Source organism: Teleopsis dalmanni, chromosome 1 (genome assembly GCF_002237135.1).
Source record: "Teleopsis dalmanni isolate 2A chromosome 1, ASM223713v2, whole genome shotgun sequence".
Lineage (NCBI taxonomy): Eukaryota > Metazoa > Arthropoda > Insecta > Diptera > Diopsidae > Teleopsis > Teleopsis dalmanni.
In genome coordinates, this window is record NC_051846.1 from 83648249 (window position 1) to 83673848 (window position 25600).

At 27.3% G+C, this 25600-nt stretch overlaps 5 protein-coding genes across 10 annotated transcripts; 2 read left to right on the forward strand and 3 right to left on the reverse strand.

Moving 5' to 3' along the window:
- Window positions 1-636: 636 nt before the first annotated feature.
- On the reverse strand, window positions 637-5235 carry LOC119672672 (protein ARV1). Its single transcript, XM_038083788.1, has 5 exons — window positions 5162-5235; window positions 3752-3983; window positions 3577-3696; window positions 1163-1307; window positions 637-1101 (listed from the first exon to the last, which is right to left on the reverse strand). The coding sequence occupies exons 2-5, from the start codon at window positions 3857-3859 to the stop codon at window positions 755-757; spliced, it is 720 nt and encodes a 239-aa protein (XP_037939716.1). The 5' UTR covers window positions 3860-3983; window positions 5162-5235; the 3' UTR covers window positions 637-754.
- A 5410-nt stretch (window positions 5236-10645) lies between these two features.
- Window positions 10646-16350, reverse strand: LOC119669423 (probable E3 ubiquitin-protein ligase makorin-1). Of its 6 annotated transcripts, none has more exons than XM_038079307.1 (5): window positions 16197-16350; window positions 13787-14580; window positions 12865-13003; window positions 12643-12783; window positions 10646-11022 (listed from the first exon to the last, which is right to left on the reverse strand). In XM_038079307.1, the coding sequence occupies exons 2-5, from the start codon at window positions 14530-14532 to the stop codon at window positions 10927-10929; spliced, it is 1122 nt and encodes a 373-aa protein (XP_037935235.1). In that variant the 5' UTR covers window positions 14533-14580; window positions 16197-16350; the 3' UTR covers window positions 10646-10926. The 6 variants fall into 6 exon arrangements, with proteins under 6 accessions (XP_037935235.1, XP_037935237.1, XP_037935238.1 ...); XM_038079309.1 differs by lacking the exon at window positions 16197-16350 and adding an exon at window positions 15022-15073; XM_038079310.1 differs by lacking the exon at window positions 16197-16350 and adding an exon at window positions 14992-15073.
- Window positions 16351-17882: 1532 nt separating this feature from the next.
- On the forward strand, window positions 17883-18309 carry LOC119671265. Its single transcript, XM_038081814.1, has 2 exons — window positions 17883-18062; window positions 18122-18309. Exons 1-2 carry the CDS (start codon window positions 17952-17954, stop codon window positions 18215-18217), a joined length of 207 nt encoding a protein of 68 aa, XP_037937742.1. The 5' UTR covers window positions 17883-17951; the 3' UTR covers window positions 18218-18309.
- A 329-nt stretch (window positions 18310-18638) lies between these two features.
- Window positions 18639-20472, reverse strand: LOC119671412 (26S proteasome non-ATPase regulatory subunit 4). Its single transcript, XM_038082026.1, has 7 exons — window positions 20284-20472; window positions 20032-20172; window positions 19859-19973; window positions 19221-19805; window positions 19078-19162; window positions 18914-19020; window positions 18639-18849 (listed from the first exon to the last, which is right to left on the reverse strand). Exons 1-7 carry the CDS (start codon window positions 20307-20309, stop codon window positions 18733-18735), a joined length of 1176 nt encoding a protein of 391 aa, XP_037937954.1. The 5' UTR covers window positions 20310-20472; the 3' UTR covers window positions 18639-18732.
- A 3893-nt stretch (window positions 20473-24365) lies between these two features.
- Window positions 24366-25229, forward strand: LOC119669455 (V-type proton ATPase subunit e). The gene is made up of 3 exons (XM_038079349.1): window positions 24366-24569; window positions 24696-24743; window positions 24808-25229. The coding sequence occupies exons 1-3, from the start codon at window positions 24475-24477 to the stop codon at window positions 24935-24937; spliced, it is 273 nt and encodes a 90-aa protein (XP_037935277.1). The 5' UTR covers window positions 24366-24474; the 3' UTR covers window positions 24938-25229.
- Window positions 25230-25600: the final 371 nt, after the last annotated feature.

Below are 25600 nucleotides of genomic sequence, written 5' to 3' on the forward strand. Positions count from 1 at the left end.
TATAATAATTATGTATGTATTTTAATTTTTATTATATTATTTGTAGCTGGTTACATATAATACGTAAATTCATTTAAGGTTGCAACAAAAAAATATTACACAATAAATTTCAATCAAATTCGTATTACCCGCGTTCAGTTATACTTCCTTTCTTCAAGTGTAGCTATTATTGTAAACAATTTTCGTCATTTGTCAATATTTAACTGCCTGTTTAAATCAATTTTCATATATACATATATATATATGATCCTTAAATAAAAAATACATCATTAAAATATTAAATTCAATAAAGAAAAAAAAACTTTTTATATTAACTTCGACGCACTGGAAATCGTTCCGAAGAATACTGCGCGCGTAGTTTATATACAATTAAATTACTTTAAATTGTAGTTATTTTAAATTTTTAAAATGATAATGTGTTCCATGATTATATTTCAAAGGATATGTAAAAATAATCGATACATATGCATAGATATAAAAATAGTTTGTATTACACGAAAATTGCCTAAAATTAGAAAAAAAATATTAACTGGAATATGAATATAGTACCAATAATTAATGTTACATATACGAACGCGTATTGATAACGATATACATTTTAATTAATTCAATTAAAGGAGCTAATAATAAGTAATTAGTATAAGTAAAAAATTTATTGAAAGAAATAATATTACATTTGCAAACTATATATAACGATTTTTTTATTTAATACATTTTAAATTTGGGTGGCTTTGAGTAAAAAGACTTCTATATATTATTCAATAAAATTAGACAGCCATAGAATTAAATATTTTTTTGCGAAATATATCGGCAAAACAATGACTAGTGATTGTAATTTGTTCAGTCTTGTGATCACGGAAAAAACGCTAATTAAGCAAAGAATGTAATAGCTCATTACTAGCAAATTATGTATGCTCGAGCCGATCAATGTGGTATTTTCGCGCCAAACCATTAAAGGAAGCAGAAAGAACTTTGAAAAGTTAGCCACAGTAACAGCTTTCATTAAAGTAACAGCAAATTCGCTAAAAGTAGAGGTGTTGAAGAAGAGTTTTCGCCGCGGCATAGATACTAAAAGCAGTAGAAAAGTTATCACGATGTAGTCTAAAATAACAAAGATATGTTAAAGTTATATTCTATATACGATAAACTACAAATTTGTTACCAATTATATTTTCCAAACAGCATATATAAAAGCCTTTCTCTTGCACAATCTCATTTTGTGATGCTTCAAACTGTTCAAAACGCTTCTTGCGCCATAGAGCAAAAGATTCTAACAAAAGCAGCACAGTCGAAAGTTTCCAAAGAAACTATAATTAAATTCTACATTTCTATTAAACAAATAAATAATCCTCTAGTAATATAAAATATAAAAAATGGTAAAATATAAAAAAATAAATTTCAACTTAAAATGATCTGCAAAATACATTGATTTTGTGTAGTGATGGAATGTGATTGATTATAGAAATTCCAAAATACTTCATATATATAAACTTGATTTATACATTAAATAAATAATTAAGTCTTATTAACGCTATGATGAGAGCCAAGAACCAATGTCGAAACAAAATGTTTGTTATATATCTATATCTATCAAAATTTCACACATAGATTTAGTATATTTATGGCAATGATTTTACAATATTGATAAAGGCATTGCTCCTTAAGTTGGTCAATAATGAGTGTAGTTTGAATGACAGAGCGATATGGAACACCGTATACCAGAATTTCCGTCTTATTAACTGTATTTAAAATGAAACGTGATTAAGATCAATTTTCGAATAATTGTGAAATGATATTTTTTAATTAATTGATTTCATAAAGAGGTTTTTGCGAACAGTAGTGAACTACAACAAAAATTCATCTTCATATTATTTTAATTAATTGAATTTTTAGCTGACCATACAGCTGTTTCGAGCATTGCCAAATCAATCATCATCAGTCGTCTGGGAAATAATTCTTGTATTTAATTATTAATTGATTTTATTTAATTGCCAAATTCCCAGCTTCACTGATTTTAAATTTAATAGTTGCTATATAACGTCAACTACAAGTAACATTTGTTGTATTCTTATCTTGTCACACAATGTCTCCTTTAGTATATCAGCACTTGCTTTATTGCTACAAATTTCGATTTTATAGACAAAAAAGTCAACATTCTTAGGAATGGGCGGTTATTTACACTTCGTCTGAAGTATTACCGGAGTATAGACAAAAAATCAACTTTTTAACAGATACGAGAAATTCTGGCTAGGACTGCCGGAAACAAAGATATATCGGGTAATAAACATAAAGATATTATGAAAGACCTTGAGTCAGAACCTTCATTACCAATCCCTTCTTGACAAATGTTAAAAATGAATTGATAAACTATGAGGAATAGGCTTACAGAATATTGTTAAATTTTCACACTAGTCCTAAATCGAAAGCAACTTTAATGTTGTACTCCACAGTGACAAAATAGCTTCTTAGGTATTTGTGCAAACAAGTCGGAGTAGAGAAGTAGAGACAAACGAGCAACGGCAACCGATTAAGCTTCCCATTATTCAGTTCAAAAATATACTTGGCAGATTATCTATGATGATTTTTTACGTTATAAATATTTTGACTAACCTTATATATGTAGTCTTTTTTAATAATATGGAAGCAGATCCATAGCCAAAAATTCACTTTGGGGAATTACTTTATAATTTATAAAAAAGTTTTATTTTTTTAAATATTCACTATACATTATATAATATTATATAATAATAAAAATACATACGTATAAATATAGTCTTTCGATTAATTTCGGCAGGACGATGTTCTTCAAATCCCTGGCCATGTGCTTATGTGAGACGTAAACAACAAATTAAAAGCAGTTTATCAAAATTTATATATTGTTTTATGTTACATTTAATTCTTAAAGTCAGTTATGACGAAAGAAACTATTATTTTAATAGAAAAGTTTTTTCGAACTGTAGTTTATTGCAACAACAAAATTTTATTATTTTTAAAAAATTGAATTTTTGGCTAACCTTCCAGCTGTGTTGAATAGTATGAAATACCCATCGTCAGTGGTCTTTTTCGTAAATATTTCGTATATTTAATTAATCGTATATAATTTTTTGAGACTGCAGATAATGTTTTAGTCAAAATTAGTGTCATTTTGCGTCCAAAATTTGGACTAAATAATAACACGATATTATATATATTATGCAACCGCTAGCTCTAACGTTTTCATAGTGTTCGGCAAATAGTTTACAAATTTGAAGTTGGTATTTGATACTCTAGTTAGTAACAAAACGCAGATCAGCTCCGCTCTAATTAAAGAGTTTAAAAGAAATTTGATTGAATAAATCGGGGAATTCAATATTGACGTTTTCTTGGGGGTAATGTTCAAGGTGACAATATGACAATATGATCGAAAGATAATAAATATTATAAAATTCTGATATATAAATAAAATTAATAAATAAAAAATTTTAGTTCTAATATTAGCTTAAAATTTTAATAACATTAAAGAAACACCATTTCACTGAGTCAATGTAATGAATTCTAAACTTGTGATATAAAAATTATTTCCTTATTATATATCACCTTAAAATCACGGTTGTAAAGGATATGCCTTACTGCTTTTTCTGAAAGTAGGATTGCATCAATAAGAATAATCACCGGTTCGAATTCAATGTATTTATCTGCCACATTATGACACTTTTCCTGTTAAATAAAGGAAGTTAAATTAGTTTTTTTATACACCTAATTTAACACTTACGCATTTAAGACATTTTACCGATTTAGCATATTTAGAATATAAACGACTAACAGTATTACCACAATTGATACAAATATATAGGTTTTTCTCCTCACTTATATTTCCCATATTTTGTTTTGCGTAAATAAGTTTTCAAATTAAAAACATGGAGCTGTCATCTTTTTTAGAGCTGCCAACATTTTTTTATTTATGTACCATCAGTTTTACACAATACTACAATGTTTCCTTCAACCTTGTGAGGATGGAAATTTGTAATAATTTCCAACCTACATAAATTTAAATAAATTTCGAAGAAATCTGAAATTAAAATAGATAAATTAACATTTAACATAGTTATTAGAAACTACTTACCAAAAAGCTACCCAGCCTGCACGCAACTGCAACACGTGAAGCAATCTGAAATTAGGAGATAATAAATTTGTAATAAATAGAGAAATATATCTTAATAAAATAATAAATACATACCTTCTTTGTTCATCCCCGCAAATTTATTTAAATAATTTATTAATAAATTATTTTTTATAATTATAAAATTAAATTATAAATAATTTAATAAAAACAAGAAGCACCGCACGCAAAGTTACGAGAATTATCAAATCAAAACATAACAAGCAAATATCAAAAACGTCAAAATAGAAATTCGCCGCAAAGAGATAGACGAGATCGGTTGAGCGCACAACTTGAAGAACAGTACGAAAGTAAGACATACAAACGGGAAAGTAAACAAAACTTCACAAAACAGCAGAAAACAATTGTATGTGCGCTACACAAAAAGCTCGTCTGATCTGTATAAAAGACGACGCATTTTTGGTAAGGGTAGTGTGTCTTGTATGATCACTCGGTGGCATTGTATGTCAACTAATAAAATAATACAATAAAATATTATCTGACACAGAGGCGGTGTTAAGTCAATGTGTATAACTAATACAAAAGTATATATATAATCGTTTACGAGCGTAAGGCGGTTTTAAGTCAACGCGCTTGGACACCATTATATGTGTATTATATAAATCAAACATATATTCCTTAATATTTTTTTATCCGAACAGGTGAACATAGAAGCCAACTACAAGACCAGAATAGACCATTTAGAATCCCTCCGAAATAGTCATTGGAAGTAATCCCCTTGAGAATTTTTCAAAGAATCAACTGCCACTGACGTGCCGTCCCAGTCATAATAAAAATTTTTTTCATTAATAATAATAATAATTATCACATCTAAATACTCTTTATATATCATTGAATTTGGTTTTTTTTTTATAAATAAATAGTTCTGAAACTATAACCACAATCTTTTATTTGAGAAGTCCTGTTTTTGCAAATAAAAATTTATTGTAAACGACTCCTGGAAGGGGCAGAGGTTACCCCGGCAAAGGATATAACGAAACGGAGAATCCGTGTCGTTACAACCTATATCTTCAATATCAGTTGAGGTATTTAGTATGTGTTTCACTTCTCAGTAATATTATTTTCTTTTATCTATCTGTATATACCATTTCCATATGAAATGAGCAATTTCAAATCACCAAAAGCCACAGTGCAAGAGTTGAACCCACAGAACCACCCTTTAGGAATGAGTGGAGATTTCCACAGTAATTTGGAAACTGGAAATTTTGGAAAAGAAGATTAATGGACTAGATTTACTTACGCCAGAGAGCATGGGCTTGGCAAAGGTAGATTGGGAGTAGGTGGAGTTGGCGTAAGTATAGCGTAAAAACGAGAATTGGGCTAGCGGTAAACTTTGTGACTTTGGTCACGAGAGCCGTGGTTGTAAAGAGGAATTATAGGGCTCATCGAAATATAGCGTAAGATGCTGGGGGGTTTAAAGTGGAACGCTGGGACGTGGTCTGCGGGAAAGATGGTGGTAATGTAGACATGACATGGGGTGGGCTGTAAAGCAGAGAGATGCACCGTCGGACGATTGTCAGGAGGTACTCGTTAATGCGACACGACTTTGGCCGTGTTGTAAAGGATGGTGAGATGAAAGTGCGTGCCGTCACGCCTGCGCTTTTATTTGGTAAAATTACGTAGGAGCTTGTGCTCTAAGAGACTGATTCTTTTCATCTAAACGGAGGTAATTGCAGTGGAGGGGGGAAGTTATGCTGTTTATAGCAGAGTAATTTAACTGTACAGTAATGCTGGTAGTGCCTCTGAAGGGCATTTTTTAGTTGGGTATGTCATAGTCAACGTATGAAATGAAGTTGTGCCGAGGGAATAGCACAACACCAAGGTACTTTAGCTTGATCACAAGCTAAATAGGGATGTTGCCGAGCCCTAGGTTGATGTGTTAGGCTTTAAAGCCTCTGGTTTTGTCTAGAAGAGCTATGGCGGAGATCTTGTTAGATATAAAATGGTATAATAATTACCACTTTTTTGATTCTGTTACTGCTATGCACTGTATGGCGGCAGTTTGCGTTAGATTTAATTATTAACACTCGACAAGTGGGTTGACAAAAGTTAATAATTTGTTGAACTTTCGTTGGTAAAACCGTTTCATCATGTGAAATAAGCGAAAGCCACAACCACATCAATGACTTTCTCTATATGAAAATTTGAAACAGCCACTGATCATACAAGACTTCTGCATGAGTTTGAAAGCAATGTTATTTTTCTGGTTAATTCTGTACATCTTATTCCGTTAAAAAACAATTAGATAAGAGTTTTGTTGACATTTAGTTTTGGTTTTAAATTACTAATTATAATTTTTTTGTCCTTAAGGGGCAGTTTGGGTTTAGCTCCTGTTGTGCGTATGTTAACTGTAATATTGGTACTTAAAAGATATGCGTCGTTTTCGCAAAGGCAACTACCGTTGTGCAACCCTCTGAGTAGGATGCCTCTGAGTCCAAGGATAACTGGATAGTTAGAAAAAAACTATCGAACTCAATCCAACAGTTTACACCCATGAACCATAAACTTTCAACTACTCAAATCATCAGTAAATTCTTTATTACTACCATATCTGACAGAAGAAAACAGCGCCATGACAAACGATGCTTTCTACGCTAGACTAGTAAATTTATGACCCGCTCATTGAAACATAAGCAATTTTCGTTCTGCTGGTTGAAAAATTCGAAATCGGTTTCTTGTGGTAGGACAAGTTTCTTAATTATAAAATTTGACCTTCATTTCTATCCTAATATAAACCAACGACTAGCCTGAATATCTCAATAATATAAAAGAAATTTTTTTTTGTATTAAATAAATACTATTTTCATTGACACTACTGTCTATTTAAAAGTAGTGTCAATGTATGTATGTGTGTCGATCCATGGTATATTAGATCAACAGATATACATAGAGATCTTAGGATTGACTCAGTGAAAAAATATATCAAAGACAGAGCTCTAAAATTATTTACTAAAGTTGATACGCTACTTAACCCCGCCATAACAGTCCTCAAGTCCACTTCTGGATTCTCAGGAAGATATGCTAATTTAAAGTCCGTCATCAACTAAAAGACAAATAAATGATACGATTTCTTAGCCTAGTTAAAGCCTAGTGTGGGGTAGTGATAAGCCCCCCAGCCATTATAGAGTAAAAGTGCGTAATAGCACTAACTCAAGAACAAAAAGAAGAAGAAGAATATTGCTAATTAGTTTAAGTATACTAGGAGCAATTTTAATAAAAAAAAAAAAAATAAAAAAAATGTAATGTGGTATTTGACCTTAATCAATTACAAAAAAAGAAAATCTTGGACTAACAGCAAACGCTAGCTTTGGATTCCAGTGTAACAATTTAATATAAAAAACATATTAATATTATATTAGTAATATATTCTAATACAATAATATATTACATTTTATCGATAAAATAAAATATATATTTTTATATTTCTATTTATTTTTTAATTTTAATATTCAATGCTAAAGAGAACATGGAGGCGACAAGTATTCACTCAAAACATTCAAATCGTTTAACGACCTTAAATACATGACACGGAGTAGGGGAAATTGAAAACTTTTTGTAGACTAAGTTCTTAGATATAAAACAATTTATAATTGTATATAGAGTTTTGGAACATGTCATAATAATAATAATATATGAAATGATATCATTAGAAACAAAACTAACAGCTTTATCAAGGTAATATTTCACTTTATTATTTATTCAAGAAAACATTTTGTTAATATTTTTATATAACCTATTTAAAACGTAAATTATTTATCAATGTTTTAAATCTGAAACACATTTATTTGTTTTTATTTAAATTTTATTTTTATAAATTAAAAGTAGAGAACCAAGACAGAACTTAGCAAAAGTATATTTTTATTTTAAATCAAAGTTTACAATCATTTTATTTGTTGCTAGCGTGAGTTTTTGATTTGTTTGAATTGTTTCATAAATTTGATTGAACTATTTTAGTATCACAAAATTACAATATATATTTTTTTGTTTCATTAACATTTACTCTTTCATAATAAATATTTTTCTAACACACAATTTATAAGTCTATTGATATTTGTTAATGGTTTTAGGTTTATAATTCCAATTTATATATGTATACATTTATTTGATGTGGATATGAATGAATTTCAAATAATATATATACGTATAATGCAGAGCAGTGTTTTTTTTAGTAAAAATATTTGTATTTTAATAAGTAGAAGAACGGCTACGTTTACTATAACAATTTATAAGAATTACTGAAATACAAGTACCACAATTTCGGTGGCTAAGTATTTTATCAAGCATATTTGATAAGTTAAGATTTATTTATATATGTTTAAATCAATTTAATTTTTGTTTTTTTTTTGAAGGAAAGGTACATTGTATTATATATTTAAGGATTTAACTTTAGCTTTTCACTGCTACTTTTTACTTTTCTCACTCAAATATTCTTTTAATAGATTTGCACTGGTTTTATAGCAGTGTAAATACCAATCGAAATAAATTTAAAAGAACTGCCCAAATATGTATATTACAATCATTTTTCAACAATTAAATATTACTTTCTAATAAACAATGGGAGTAAAATTAATTTGTTTTGTTTTTATATGTATAAAAATAAATTTGTTATAAAATGAAAAATGAATTTATATTGAAATTTTTAGAAATAACTTTAAAGCAATGTATATAACATATCTTTGATAAAGGAATTAATATATAAAACCGTATTGAAATGGCACAAATTTTTACTGTTTTACTATAGTTATACATAACATGTAAGTGTATGCCTTTATTGTTTAAACATTTAAAGTTTTGTCGTTGTTTTATTTTTTGGTTAAATTTTGGCAATCTTTGAGGAGTTCCTCTTTTATGCTCCACAAATATTTTGTTTTCAACTTTAAACAACTCGAATACTAGGGATGTAACTCTGTGCAGTAGTTCTAATTTATATATATAAAATACATAACTTGTTCATTTTTATTACATTATATAAAATATTTGTTTAAATTACCGCATAGTAAGATAAAAAGAATTTATAGCGGAATAAGTCTGCATGCATTTAATATACGATATTTGTGACCTAATGAAATTTTAATTTTAATTATATGCATACATTTTTTTTTTGTTTTTTTTTGGTTTTATTTTAATTTATTTTTATACGTAATATTGTTCTTTGAACACATTTAATCGTGCATCACTAATGCTTTATAACTTAAATAAAAAGCGTTTAAATCGAATAAATTTTCTTTGAAACAATGCTATATTATATATTTAAAATATATTTCATTTTTTGTGCCATTTGAGTTCTAACTCGATTATCTTATATTCGAATTTATTGAATTACTATAAAAGATTTTATAAATATTAAGTAAATAATTCATATTACATATTTAATATCTTAAACTCTGATTACATATACAGTAAGTTATTTATTTTATACATACTACTCATTTATTTTTAGAATTAATAAGTTATTAACAATTTTCAGCACTTTGTTTTAAATATTTTTTAAGAGGTATATAATTATAAATTTTTTGATGATTTGTTCTGTGTTTAAACATATACATATAGATTAATATTAAATCTATAATATATCTTGATATATCTATAAATTTTAGATGAAAACCATTAAACACATTGTTTTGATTAATATATATAATGTATTAAATATTTTTAAAATTTATTGAAATGAAGATCAACAATATTGGTTTCAGTTTATTGAAGCGTGTTTTAATTAGTTAATATTTAAAGTAGTTACAGTTGTTTCACAGTATAAATTCTGAATATAGTAACAATTGAACGAGATTAATACATTGAATATTTCCTTTAAATAAAAACAAGCAAACAGTTTAAACGAAAAACCGAAAGCATAATAATAAATCAATTAAAATTTGAAATAAAAATTCAATTTATTTTTATTAATTTTGTATTATCAGTAAACGAAAAAATCTAGAAGACAAGACATTTTAAAATTATAAGATCATGCAAAGTTTTATTTTTTTATATAAAAAAAAGATAAAATTTTTAAATTTCAAATAGAAACTCTGTATTTTTTTTTTTTTTGATTTTTACTTTTAAAACAATTCGTAATATAATAAAAAAATAACAAGTTTAACAAAAGCATTTTATATATATTTGTGTTTTTTTTTGTTTTTGTATATATATATTATTTCTATCATTTACAAAAATAATGAATCTTTTCTTTTTAAGAGCTTTATAAGAAAATCGTCTATTTTTATTTTTTTAAATCTATTATTATTAATAAACCTAAAAACTTTTTAAATTCACATATCCGTTTTTGTTTCAGTCTGTAAGGTAGGAGAAAATGTATATGCCTCTCTCTATATATGCATATTTTTAAGCAAATATCGGCAAAACTTTACAATTTATTCCTATTTTATTGTATTTCATAAGTTTTAACTGCTTTAAGTAATTTAAAAAAAAAAACAATCTACTGAAAGCAATCGCAATATTTGTTTTAAATGAATAGTTTATTTGTTGCAAGTTAACATTAGAAAGATGTATAAATTTTTATAGCTTAATTGCCTTGTAATTTGGCTAAAAATATTAATATAGCTTTAAATTTCGTTGTATTAATATATATATATATATAATTTAGGTGCGTTTCAAACCATTAAGCAATTTTTATCTTTGAGTTTTATTTTGTAATAAAAGATATTTTGTAATGATTAGCGCACTATAATTTGAGTTAGTTCAAAACGTTTTTTTTCTGATGTTTCAAAGGAAAGGCCCTAAAGGATTTTAAAATGGAAAATATTTTTACTGACTTATTGCTCGGACCAGTCAGATTCACTATCATCGGTGCTTGAAAACAATTCGAGCCAATGTAGATCACGTTGGACAACGAATTCCCACAGGTGAATCTATAAGAGAAATAGAGAAATGAATAGTAAATAAACGTGTTGTCCGAGTTGTTTAGTTTTTGATTTTTCCCTTTATATATTAGCTTTTTAGTATATCAAATACTAGAAACTTCATTAATACTTATTCTTTTTATATATATGTAAATTAAGGTAATATTTATCAATTAATAAAAAAAAATTTTCTTTAACTTTATTTTTAAAACAAATTTATAAAATTATTGTTCTAGTCTTTTTTTCAACTTAATTTAATAATTAAAATAGAGCACATAAATTAGTAAACATTATATATATATAAATAGCGGATGTTTAATATAAATACACAATACAAATAAATATAACTAAATTATATAAAAATTAAGCGCTATTGTTATTATACTTTAACAAAAATTATAATTTTATTTGACAATTTTTGCACATTCATGTTTTTTCGCTATTCTTAATTTGTTTTGAAAATATTTGCTTTTTCAATATACATATCAATTCTGTCGTAATAAATAATCCTATATAAAAATTTTTAATAGAGAATAGATTAAATGAAATTAAAAACTAAATTTGGTTCTTTATTATCAATTAAAATATTTTTGTATTGCAATATGAGCAATGGTGCTCTAGCGCTAAAGATTTACTAATAATACTGAGAATCTTAAATACTTGATGTGTTTAAAAGTAGTATAAACTAGAGAAGTTTACGAGGCTTCATCAAAATATGACTTATTAAATAATTGGTTAAATATCTTAAAGCTTTATCTTATAATATATATATATTACTAAAATGAGTTGTAATTTATTTATCTACTCCTAAGATATTATTGATTTTTATTAAATTTAACAATGGCAAATTTTATAAAAGGAATTAGAACTGTACTAAGCAGTATTTTTGAAGGTCACTTCTGAATTATATACTATATGTTTAGAATATTAAACTTAAAATTATATTACACATTAAGCAATAAAGTTATATGTGCCATTTAACTATTACTATGTTTATAAGGCATAAACATCGTTCGGCGTGTCTGCTGCCAGGGTTTCTTTAGTTTTTAATTTAATTTAAATTTTTTTTAATTTTAAAGAACGGAAGTCATACATAACAATGTTATACCTTATTTATCACTACTGTGTTGGTACACAAATCTAAAATTTTAATAACTTAAGTTTTTTTTAATATTAAAAATTATGCTTTTAATGCTATGATCTAACTATAAAAATATATATATTATATGCTTGTAAAATTATTTGAAAGTGAAATTTAAGTTGCTCAACTAGCAATAGTGTTTAAATTAAACTGGTACTTAAAGCATTTCTACATCCTTGTATGATGATTATATACAGTTTTATGAATTGGACCATTAAAGTACATTTTCATATACTGATGCTAGAAGTATCACACCTGTTTGACAGAATTGAAAAATTTTTATTGAAATTATTTACTAATTGAAATGTTCAATACTGCTTATCTTTAATTATTTAAAAAAAAAAAAACAAATCTAAAGTAATTTATGGGTAAAATTTTAGGAACATTTTATATATCAATATATATTAATTTTAGGAACACTTTTTCTATTGGCAATTATTAAAATTTGTATATTAAGTTAAAAAGAAAAGTGTAGTAAAAATACGTACATCATCTAATAAATCAATTATTTCGGTGGGGCTCCTGTGTAATTTTCTTGCTCGTTTAGGACAACCAACGTCAACCAAAACACCGTTAGGTAAAGCGTGTTTGTAGAAACATTTGTTACCAAATGGACACTTTCCTTCTCCCTAATCAAATATAATATTTTTGTTAACATAATAAAAAAAATAATTATTACTTCATTAAAATGTATTGTTTATAACAATTACCTTTTTGAAATATTTGCAATCTTTTATGCCAAGGGCATTACGATAATCATTTAATAGTTTATCTTTCTCCTCCTTAGTTTCAACCCAAAAGGCACTTGGACATACGAAATCTGAAGCTACACGACATTCCGGACATGATCTAGTAATACGAAAAGAACAAGTTCAGTGAATAAAAATTATGATAGGTTAGTTTTTATATTTTTAATTCTGTAAAAGTATTTCTAATAAGTCAACTTATTAAAATTTTAAATCTATATTCCTAACATAATTTTTAAATTTAAATTAAATTCTAAATTTTTAAAGTTTAAACTAATGAGTACAGCAGATTTATTAATAAAAATAATTAAATTAATAATATCATTGGATACAATGATATATAACTATTTAGATAAAGTAAAAAATGTAATAAATATGTGTATAATGACGATAAATAAATGCTCTCATAAACTTAGGTTTCTTTAATCTACAATTTTTTAGAATAAATTAAGTTCATTTGTCGTGATTACTATTAATAATATAATATTTAAAAAAATGATTTTAAATAGCAGTACAGCTAAAAATGCAATACTTTTGCTCATACATCTTTAAAATAAATGTGTATTCCATAACAAATTTAATTATTTCACAATAAAATATTTGTCACACACCTATAATAACTTATAGTATTGAAAATGTGTCATAAACCATTACTCTCTCTGTTATTAAATAAAAATAAAAAAAAAATTAAAAAAAGAAACAAAAAAAACTGAATTCATAATTACGTTTGAAGAAATTAGTTCAATTGAAATAGAGTAATAGAGCAAACATATGTGTAATTAAACATTTTTTTTTATAAATCTTTATAATATTTCATTCTTTAACATAGGAAACAGCTTCGCATAAGTATTTTATAATTTCAATAATCAAAACTTATTTTCTTTACCTGGTTATTTTATGTTCAAATTGTTTAGCTTGACGCCATTTTCGTATACATTCAAGACAAAATATATGGCTGCAATTAGGCAAAATACCAAATCGCTTTTCTCGACCTGTCTTTTCAAGTATCGTATCAAAACAAATTCCGCATGTTTTGTCCTTAGAACGGGCAATTGCAAATGATAATTCCATGGCTTGTTCGTGATGTTTTATGCATTCCTGATTATGTTGTCGACGTTGTGCTTGATCAGTTGGATGTAAGCAGAACTGATCACACATTTCACATAACTCCATATGAATCCCATAAGGACAATAAACACCGTAAGGGCAAGGTTGCTCGTAAGGACAAACTTCTTCGGCCGAAGATTCCACACTGTCCATTGGACGTGCAGTGTCACCACTTACAACAGCTGCCCATGATCTGTTACTTGTACTTTGTGCAACATCAGCAAATTCTATATCAGGCATAGTAAAGGTCTGCATACCATGAGGCACAAATTCTGGTGCATTTGCCCAATCTTTTTTGTTAATACTTGTATTAGGCTTTTGTTTCTCATGAACCTCATTGCTGATATTACTAAATGCTTGTCCTTCAGGCAAATCATGAGCGAATCGACACATTGACCCATAGCGGCATAACCCTCTTAGGTAGAAACGACATACTGTTGGATTGGTATTAGATACAGTTGATGTTGAGGGCAAATTTAAATCTACTGTTGAAGCTTCAGTCACAAGAGAATCCAAAGAATTCATATTTCTTTTTACTAATGAAAATTATCGTGTACACCAGACTTTAACCAACTATTTATAAAAAGATAATATATATAGTATAAATTAATTTAAAGTTATTTTTATAGCACACGGGGTGCATTAATATTAATTTGTAAAATCAATATGAGAGTACACTGCTGTATGTATTAATTATTAAATTATACAATTGAATGCCAAAAGCTTCATTATTTTAGATAATTACATTTTTGCTGTTACAATTTTACGAATTAATAAGCACAAGCAATAATTTATTATGAAAAGACATATACAAATTTTTTCTTCTTTACAGTCGAGGCGTCTCTTTGTCTACAAAAGTTTTTTAAGATGGAAAAGCCTCTGTATAATTATTTTATCAAGTTGCCAATATTATTTATTTACTTTGAATTTTGAATAAAATTTTAAGTTTTATAAGATTACTATTCATTTAAGTTTCATATTTACTTAAATTTAATAAAAATTCTTTTAAACTACCAGCTCAAGCGACAGACAAACAGCATAGCAAATACGACGAAAAATAGTTTTGATCATTTACATGGCATTGCCAGCAACATCTTTTTATCATGCTGTATGTTTGATAATATATTTTATAATAAATCATGTTTGTCCTTCAAAATTACTATATACCACTGAAAACACATGTGATAAAATGTAATACGGCGTTTACATTGGCCGAAAATGGCTCATTTTGGTCAAAAATCGAAAATGAGTATCGAATGGCTCATTCTTGCATATAAAATTTCAAGCACAAAAATGAGCAATTTTCTCACATTCTGTATGAATGACGTTCGAATTCCACATACGTTCCAAATGCAAAGGAATCCAGTGAACATACCCTAAATGAAAGCTCTTCATGGCATTTTGACAGTTTGAAAAAGCTGTTTTTAACATATTTACAAAAAAAGATAAACAAATGTTTGGTGGTTGCATTTTTCCCAAAAAGTAATTAATCGAAGTTAAAAATATGTTTTAAGTTTCTAATGTAAGGTTTGAAGGCATATTTAACCTTCATGCAACATTTTTTTGGCACAGGCCAAAAATCAAATCAACATGCAAGTTGAAAAATCAGCTGTTGAAATGAGAACAAATGAAATAGAACGAATGTAAACACTTTCAAATGGCTCATTCAAAATGAGCCATTTTCGGCCAATGTAAACGCCGTATAAGTTATTTTTACATAAAAAATATATATTTATTTAATGTACGTAGTTAAAACTATATCTGATCAGATATATGAAATCATGGGTTATTACTGTAGTTGTTTAAATAATTAACTCTTATATGTGCCTTCATCTAATTAACAATTACCTCAATACAATATATGATATAAATTAGATAAATAATGGTATAAAATTGTAATTTTTAATATTAAGTAAAGTGTATAGCGAAGTTGGAGATGTATAAAGACAATTTTAAATGTAACAGGTTGTTTATATTTAGCGCTGTCATGGGAATTGATCTTATTTTTTGAATTTTTAAATACAAAAATTGTGATAAAAATAAAATAAAAATAATGCGCTCTGAAAAGTTTCACAACGCGTATTGCCAAAACAACAGTATCATATATCATAAACAACAAACGGTACTAAAAAAAATAATATTCAACAAAATAAATTATGCTTAAACAAAAAACAAAAGAAACACATAACCTTTCCGAACTTTGGTGAGGTAGGATTTGCCCAGTAACGGCTGCTATCATTTTGCGGAAGATGTTAATAAGCACAAGTAGTTCGAAATGTAAATTAATTTTGTTTCAAACTACATTACCTACTGGATGGTTAGAAAATTAATTTAAACACTTTTTTTACAACTTTTAAAAAAACAATAACGAATTTAATGATTTGTATTAAAATTATTATTAGATTCTAATTTTAGCTGTCAAAAACTTTCAATTGACATCTGAAATCAAAAAACAAAAATATCGATCACACGACATATCAATGTTATTTGATTGTCAGATTTATCGTATATTCACACTTTTTAACTGCTTTCGCAATTTATTTACTTTGCAAATATGATAAACACTTTGCACTTATAATATATACACATGATACATAAGTTTTGTATCATTTTGTATGAAAATTTAATTCATTCTTCAAAACTATTCACAATAAGTTTGTAGTGCACGATACTAACCAAGTTAAAATCAACTTGATTTTGTACCAATTACCATTCAAATGTTTTTTTAGCTGTCAAAATTCACATACAAATCTTTTTGATTTGAACTCCTCTTCATATCGAAAGCAAGAATAATTTGAAATGACAGCTAAAATTAAATGAATGTGTGTGAATCCAGCATAAATCACTAATTTCATAGAAACTTTGACAGACTGTCAATTTACATGGTCAACCACATTGGATGTGAAAGTGAAATATGTTTGTATACACGCTCAAAGGCGTCATGAAATATTGGACATTTTGAAAAAAATAGTTTTACTTCATGCAAATAGCTATCCATACATATAGAACATCGTTTATATGTCTGATTTATTTAAGCATTTGTATAAACGTGATAAGACACAGTCATTCAATAACTTCATATATTTGTATGTAAACGGATTGAATACACAGTATGTTTGTTGTTATCTCAGTATCTTACTATTATCTCAATATTTGAGATAATTAAATTAAAATAGTAAAATAACTTACTAATTGAATTCAACTATTAGCCCTTTCGAAATGCTCAATTAATTGCAATTAATATTTATGCCAATAAATACAATTGAAGAAACAAGTCAACATACATATATAAACAGATCTAAATAATATCAAAAGTTGTTTTTAACATTTTTCATTTTTGTTTTATTTTGCAAATTTAACTATTTATCGCCAGTTTTTTTGTAGTCAAAAAAAAAAGAAAATTACAATCTTAAAAACAATTTTTTGATGTTTCGTTATCAAAAAAACTCGAACATTTATTGCAACACTTCTATTTATTGCAATAAGTCAGTAAATAATTGCCAGTTTGAAAGGGTAATTTGTCGCAATACGTTTATATACCTTGGTATCTCAACAGATTAGACTTTGGTAATCTTTTTATTTTCGAATAAAAAAATTTAGAATAATTAGTGAAAAAGTGAGAGTTGCAAAAAACTTGTCCAAAGCCATTACAACATAGATACAGAGTGATATAGCTTATAAAAGTATTGACTTATGCAGCAGCTGTTACATGTAAGTTGCACACTTCGATATAAATTACAATAAAAGAATGCATTAATTTATATTGAATTGAATTTGGGTCAGCTGAACAGCAAACTGTCAATCATGTTGATGTAACATACATTCCAAATACTTTAATTTTGGTAACCATTACGCAAGTAATCGAATTTTACTCATGACGGAGACCATTCTGTCATTTTTCAACCACAATTGATTTTGCAAGTGAGAAAATATATTTTATAAAGATGTTCCACGATAGCGCAGCTCGACTTTTAGTTCCTGCAATCCGTAATACCTTGCAGAAAAGATGTCAATCAGTAGTTCCAGGCCCACCAAGGGTTCATGTATCTAAAGCTGTAAGTGTTGTCGAATTTAGAATGTTACGTAAAAGAATCATTTTTAATATCATTTGCAGGAAAAGTTAGTGCTTGGCGGCGGTATGTGTGCTTCGTTGCTAGTTATTCCTGCATGGGTTTTGTATCATATTCGGGAATACAAAAGTGGAAACTAATTTATGTAATCAATTTTCGTAAATTTCATTAAATTAAATTGTATGAATAGATAATGGTTAATAAATGTAAACGTTAGAAAACCAAAAACTAATGGAAAGTTTTCCTTTTTTATATCTTAAAAAATAAATAGGGTAGCTTTACTTTAGTTTCTTGAACCATGCGAATGCACTTGTCCATCTATATTAACGAATATATTATATTACTATTATAAACGAATATATTATATTATTATTAACGATTATATTGTTACTATAAACGAATACATAGTTATGTTAGTCATTAAGCCCATCGTTAAATAACGAAAAAGATTGCTGAATTGATATAACCGAAGACTTTTATTGAAGCAGTTTTTTGTTACTAATATATGAATACGGAGCCATTGTACATATTTTTTGACAAAAATTTTATTGATACAAAATACTTTGATATTTTTAATTCTTTATTTATGTGAAATTATTAAATATTATAGTTCAGGAGTAATAATGTATTTAAAAATGCGCTTATCAAAATAAGTTTATTTTTTATTGGAATCATTCTTCTTCTCCTTTTCCTTATCCTTGCTTAGAGAGCCTACAGCATCACGCACAGCTTCGGATTGTGGATCTACACCAGGTAAGTTTTCAAGAACACTCTATAACATATAAATATAAGAATTATTTTCTTAAATTAAAATCTAAAACTTATGTATTACATACTTGAAGAAAAGCTGGATCACCAATAACTTCCGAATAATCTTCGTCGACTTCCATTGGTGCGTCTTCTTCAGTTTTAGGGCGTTTTGCCTGCTGAGTTACGGTCTCGTCTGCCAAGAAATATATTTCATGAAACTTAATTATTTAATCAATATCAATATACTAACCTGCATCTTGCATGGACATCTGCATAGCAAATGCAATTTGTTCCTCTTCAGTCATGTTTGCAAAATCGGGCAAATTGTCTTCGGGCTTCAAATAAGTGATTATATATAAAAATTGTTTGTATAAAAAAATTTGTAATTCTTACAGCTTCAGTTGACAATGCCAAAGCACGTTGCAACATTGCTTCTTCTGAATTCGAATCTTCCATAATAGATGCAGCAGAACCGGTATTTGATTGTTCACCGCTTGTTCCTGTAGTTGCTGCAGTTCCACTAGCTGCATTAGAATCAGCTAATGCACGCCTTTGCTCTTCTTCTTGACGTTGACGTTGTTCTTCCATGGAAACACGCAATGCCAATGCTAATTCAGGATCTTCATTAGGATCAACACCAAATTCAAAACCAGCACCTCCATAACCTGCTCCAGGTGCTCCATCCTCACCGTGTATTATAGGTGAAGATAGTAGAGCATCAGAAAGACCTGAGCCACGCGGTACACTAACTAAATGAGATCCAGACCCTTCTTTACCATTAATAGCGTTAACAAATACTGTAAGCAGCTCATTATTGTTATCATGATCTCCGAAACTAACAATATCCACGTTGACTTTTTCTTTTTTTAAACGCTTAGCTAAACGTGTTAACTCATTTTCATCGTGTGTGATAGGCGATCCAACAAAAGCAACAATCCTCATTTTATGATTTTTCCCTTGACGATGTTTCAGTACTAACTGAAAAGGAGATTTATATAAAAATATTTTAACTATTCAGCGTTTAAACTTACATGAGCAATTCTAATACCAGTTGAAAAATTAATTTCCCCTTTAGGTTGAACAGTGTGCATTTTTGAAAATATTCTACCTACGTCGGTAGTTAGTGTGGCCAGTACCTCAACAGTGCTGATAGTCAAAATTTAGTGTCTTCTAGTTAATATATACTATTAAAGAATGTACTTACTTGGACATAGTCATAAGACCAACATTGTTTTCTGGATTTGATCGAATCTTAGTTAGACAAACCAAATTAATTCCGTCTTTTTGAACATTTAGACGAGTTGGAAAGTAATCACCATTTCGTTGGTAATCACTATTATCAAAACTAAAAATACATTTTTGTGGTTTAGTCGGAAAATATTTTCTAACTATTTGCTTTGATAAATGGAACAGAACAAATATAAATTAATTAGTTATAAATATTTTAATTATTTACCAAATCATAGTACTCTCGAGAACCATTTTTGTATTTTTGCTTGTCACTTTTCCACTGAACAGTAATTTGACATAAAAATTTGATGGTGTTGACACCCGTTATTATAGACAATGTTACCCAAAGAAAAAATTTTTGCGTACTGAAAAAATGCCACTACATTTTAAAACCTGAATTAATTAATATGTGACTTATTTTACATACTAGATTATATTTATATATTTTGATTCCTGATCGATTTTATATTAAACAAAAATGTAGTATTCAAATATTTCTTTTAAGAATACTTTTAAAGTTAGATCGACAGATCTGCATCAAGTATATGATATGATACCTCACAAGGATATACGCTAACTGCTTGAACAGCTGTAGTTGAAGCATGCGACAGTAACAGAAACTATTAACAGATGTAACTCCATTGGAAAAATATAAATAGAATTGGCACCGCGACATATTAAATACAATCACAGATATTTGTTTACATAACTTATTGTAATTCTTGTAAAACGAAATAAATTAATTTTAAATAAAAATAGTTTGTATAGTGGATCACAGCTTATTTGATCGTACGATATCAATAAAGGTCTTCGGTTATCTCAATTTATAAATTTTCAGTTACATTAAGATCAGGTAACTGAGCAGGTGTTTTTATCAAATGCTTTGGGTCATTGTCGTGAAGGTAAAGAAGATAAAATAGTCTTTAATACCCAATTTTTCCGCAGTTAAGAGAATATCTTAGTACAAGTTCCATAGTATGCTCTATAAATGCAAGTTCTCCATCTCCATTCGATGAAATGCAACCCCATACCATCACATTACCGCCATTGTGGTTTACAGTCCCACGCAAAATTTAAGGCTGAAGCTCTGTATATATGTATGTATATTGTTGCAAATAGTTGTAATTATGTTCCTACATATCTACCTTTATTAGAATTTCTATTATTGCACTTAAATTAACATACTATTAAACAATAATAAGTAGAAGAATCAGTAACTTGCAAAATTTAAACATTAAATTGTATGTCTTTATTTTTTTATATATTAGTAAAATTTATAGCTGACGCTTATATATTCGATGTTTTATTTTCTGTTTATGGCTTTTTTTGATATATTGTTGATCTAGAATAGTTTATCTCTTCGTCGTCAATTTTTCTATGCAAAGATTTTTATATTCTGTAAATCCAGCAAATGATTTTCTTGAGCTTCGCTCTAACAATTGGGCTTAACTGCTGCGAATGTTGTGTTAGAACTGTGCACTATTTTTTTGTATTACACAACTAAGTTTATTAACACGTGTATTAGGTGGTCTTTTTGTTCTTCCAAAACATATTTTATTGCTCGTATAATGTTAATTTACAATGTTTTTAATAAATTACATTAGTGGCTATAATGAAATGACTATTTATAGACAATAGACATTTGTTTACTGAGTCGATTGGTACGCAAATTTCGTATTATGAAACGTGATAGACTTTGTAAATGATGTAATGGTTTTAAAGCGCGCAGCTTCAATTTAACTTACTTAATTGAATTTGTTTGCTAAGAAACGTTTAAATTAATTTCAAGTACTCGATATAAAATAATATGAAACATAAAAATAATCCGAAAACTCTTAACTATTAAAAAATATTTTATTAAAGTGATTGGTTATATATCAGCTTCCTGTTCTTAGCATTGAAATTTTCATTTTTGAATAGCGGTTGGAAGTGATGAAGAATTTTGGCACAGCTAATTGTTTCAGTTGAACATGTTTAAGCAAAGTGAACTGTTTGTCCACTGTAATGCCTAAATATTTGATGGTTTGCTCCTAGGTTATTATCATATCTTTCACTCTTACTCTTGACGGCTTCTGTCTTCTCTTACACGTAATGAACAGTGCCATAGTTTTTTCAGTATTAATTTTTATTTTCCATTTCTGTAAATACTCTCGGATGAGGTTTATATGTAATAATATATACAAAAGATTTGTATTAAATTTAATATTAATTTTCACTTGCTTTTTTAAAACAATTAAAGCTTGGGGAACTTTTTTTTTTTTTTGCGGCTCTGCATTATATAATTTTAATTTTTCACTTTTAAAAGCAAGTTTTTGGTCACGATACTGTTGGTTCTTATTGTTTTCTTTTATCAAAATGTTTACAATACTTTATAGGCGTGTAGAAACATCTTTATAAAAAGTTCTTGGGCATTCGTTTGTGCTTGTAGCAGATCTAGTCTTGCCTGGTTAGTGGTTGCCGTTTTTTATTCTGTAATTTTATATAAATATTTACATTATTCGCCCACGAATATACCGGAAAAATGAAGAAATACTTGTATACCGGTTAAGTTAACTACAGAAAGACTTTTTTGTTCAAAATATTCGAATAAACACACATAAGCAAATAATAGAACAAATTAAAAATAAAGCATTATTCTCAATATATAATATATTATACTTAAAAGCCTAAATATTAAGCGGGTAAGCAAATAAAAATATAAATGAATTATTACTAATTATTGAATAAACAAAAATAATATTAAATTTATATGTTTAATTGACTGAATAAACCGTTTCAACGGCATTTTTGTATCTGATCAACAAATTTCTATTGCTCAAATGCGATAGAGAAATGTATCTACTGCTGATAGAAAAACTTCTAACAATTTTCAATTCACAATACCAAAATTCTGTTTTGTCTATCAACGATAGAAACTTGTCTCTTGTCTATCAGCTATAGACAACCCACAAATCCACTATTGTTTTTGTTTAATTTCTCAATAGATGTATTTTTCCGGTTCATATTATTGTTAGTAATGATGTCTTCATTGTTTTATTTTCGGTCAATTCATGTATAAATAGAGAATTATTATTAGAATTACAGAGAATTTTTTATTAGAACTAGAATATTAGAATTACAAACGACATTCAGATTGCCGTCTAATATATAAATAAATTTTAAACAAAAATAATTTGTTAACAAAAATGCAGTATTGAATGTATTGGTTAAATTGACTTTAATTCTAAACCATTGTTTATGTGCTTTAAATAAATAATATATTTAAATAATATATGAAAAAGTAGATTTCAAAAAAAAAGCATTGTGTTGTTGTTTTGTTTTACTGTATGCTAAGTTTGAGAGTTAAGCATGATATAGACGATGAAATTTGTTTGCAAACCAAATTTGCAAACCGAATATGCGCTTTGCTATACACTTTGAAACAAGGTTGGCAAACTTCATTTTTATTTATTTTCTACAGCGTTCATATCAACAGCGGAGTAAGTACAGAGTGCAAAACAATAATTGAAACTGAAGAAATTGAGGTGATGATCATAGCAACCTGTTATTTATTTCATTTTTTAAACTAAAATTATTTTTGTTTCAATTTTTTAATATGTTACATTTTAAAATTTTTATTCATATAATAATGGTTTAAATATTAAAGCTTACTATAAAAATGTTTTTAGCACAAAATAATTTTTAAAATATATAAACTTCTTCAATAATTGTCTAATGTCTAGCAATTTTTTAATTATTTTTCATTTATTTTTCTTTTTACCAAGAATTAATAATTTTTTTCTGTAATCTTTGCTTGTCCGACGCTCACCAAAATTCTTAAATTATGAGAAGTTTGTAAACTTCGATATACACAAGTAAACATGTTTGCAAACTTAACAAATAATTGAAAAATTTTAATTTCACTGCAAACTTGAGTATAGACGATGCAATTTGATAGCCAGCAAACCTTGTTTGCAAACAAATTTCATCGTCTATATCATGCTTTAGAATGTAAAATCTTGAACTTACTTTTACGTTTAGATTGAACAGACGATTAATGATTTTACACTAATAAATAATTTAACTATCTTTCTATTTTTAACCATTTGTCTTTTACTAGCAAAATTAGCGATTAGACCCATTTTCGGCAAGAGGATACGAGTTCACCAAACGAAAATTCACCAAAAATTTTATTTTATACTAGTGCGATTTGTGTGCAAATCCGTAAATTAAACAAAAATAATTTTTTTTAGTGTATAAATATCAAGCAATAATTATTATCCATACAAAAATCGCGAACCTTGTGACTGACATTAGTCATGTGACGTTAATGAGATTTTTCAGTAGTTATCAGTTTTGCCTTACATCGTAGTTTGTTCAAGTAATTTTGTTTATTATTTTCATTATTTACTTGAATTTTTAAGTTAAAACTATTAAAATGGTTGACGCTTATGTACCACCACTAATAATTACATGTATATGGGCATTCATAGGTATAATTTGTCCATTTTTTGCTCGAGGACCAAACAAAGGGTAAGAATATATTTACAACTAAGATTTATTTTAATTCTTATATTATAAGTAAACTTTCGTTTTTACTCATAAATAATGTTAAATACTTATTTTGGTAATTAACTAATTGCACTCTTTAATTTTTAGTGTAACTCAATGTTGTTTAATGCTGACGGCAGCCACCTGTTGGCTTTTGTAAGTATATGTTTATAATATTCCTAAGACTATTTATAATGTAGAAATTTGTTCTATTTTACAGCTGGCTTTGTTGTTATATGACTCAAATGCATCCTCTTATTGGTCCAAAACTAACTATGAATGAAATAATGATAATTGCTCGCGAGTGGGGCAATGAAATCAAAGAAGTTATTGATATAACGTATTATTAAAGTAAAACTTTAATATTTACAAGTTAATTATTATTAGAGATGGTGAACTCAAGTGTATATGGGTTCCTGGAATCATAATTGTTATTGTTATATAAAGTATTGTTCCATTTTTGTGCCTTTTTGAAGTTATTATTTTACTTTTAATATATAAGTTTCTTTGTAAAATTGTAAAATAAAAAAAATTGTACATTCACGAGTATTTTAAAAGTACCAAGCAATTGTGTTATCACTTATGATAAAAGCAATGTAATCTGAATATGTATGTCGAAATATAATGACTATATTATACAAATAACAACAGAAGAAGTTCTATATCTTAATTTGATTATATTTTCTGTTAAACATAGTATATAGTATAAAATTGAATCAGTCTTATTTATATTACAAAATAATTATAACACAGGAAAGAAGACCATTGAAATAAATGCATCAATCACCTAGATAGGAGGAATCAATATTAAACAATATAACTATGGTATTTCATAAAGAGGTTTTTTTTCGAAAATTAGTGAACTACAACAAAATTTTCTTTTTTATATTTTAATGATTTGAATTTTTGGCTGACAATACAGCTGTTTCAAGTATTGCCAAATACCCATTATCAGTGGTCTTGAAATTATTTCTTATACTTATTTATTCGTAAATAATTTTTTGCGACTGCAA

Excerpts from the sequence above, each read along its gene's own strand:
- LOC119672672 (XM_038083788.1), bottom strand. The coding sequence starts at position 3,859 with ATGGGAAATATAAGTGAGGAGAAAAACCTATATATTTGTATCAATTGT. Across the intron at positions 3,697-3,751 it reads CGGTAAAATGTCTTAAATGC|GAAAAGTGTCATAATGTGGC; the intron begins GTAAGTGTTAAA and ends TTTATTTAACAG. Across the intron at positions 1,102-1,162 it reads CTGTTTGGAAAATATAATTG|ACTACATCGTGATAACTTTT; the intron begins GTAACAAATTTG and ends TTGTTATTTTAG.
- LOC119669423 (XM_038079307.1), bottom strand. The coding sequence starts at position 14,532 with ATGAATTCTTTGGATTCTCTTGTGACTGAAGCTTCAACAGTAGATTTA. Across the intron at positions 12,784-12,864 it reads ATTGCAAATATTTCAAAAAG|GGAGAAGGAAAGTGTCCATT; the intron begins GTAATTGTTATA and ends ATATTTGATTAG. Across the intron at positions 11,023-12,642 it reads TAATTGATTTATTAGATGAT|ATTCACCTGTGGGAATTCGT; the intron begins GTACGTATTTTT and ends TTTCTCTTATAG.
- LOC119671265 (XM_038081814.1), top strand. The coding sequence starts at position 17,952 with ATGTTCCACGATAGCGCAGCTCGACTTTTAGTTCCTGCAATCCGTAAT. Across the intron at positions 18,063-18,121 it reads GGGTTCATGTATCTAAAGCT|GAAAAGTTAGTGCTTGGCGG; the intron begins GTAAGTGTTGTC and ends TATCATTTGCAG.
- LOC119671412 (XM_038082026.1), bottom strand. The coding sequence starts at position 20,309 with ATGGTTCTCGAGAGTACTATGATTTG. Across the intron at positions 19,974-20,031 it reads GGTCTTATGACTATGTCCAA|CACTGTTGAGGTACTGGCCA; the intron begins GTAAGTACATTC and ends TTTGACTATCAG. Across the intron at positions 19,163-19,220 it reads TGGCATTGTCAACTGAAGCT|CCCGAAGACAATTTGCCCGA; the intron begins GTAAGAATTACA and ends ACTTATTTGAAG.
- LOC119669455 (XM_038079349.1), top strand. The coding sequence starts at position 24,475 with ATGGTTGACGCTTATGTACCACCACTAATAATTACATGTATATGGGCA. Across the intron at positions 24,570-24,695 it reads GCTCGAGGACCAAACAAAGG|TGTAACTCAATGTTGTTTAA; the intron begins GTAAGAATATAT and ends TTTAATTTTTAG. Across the intron at positions 24,744-24,807 it reads GCAGCCACCTGTTGGCTTTT|CTGGCTTTGTTGTTATATGA; the intron begins GTAAGTATATGT and ends TCTATTTTACAG.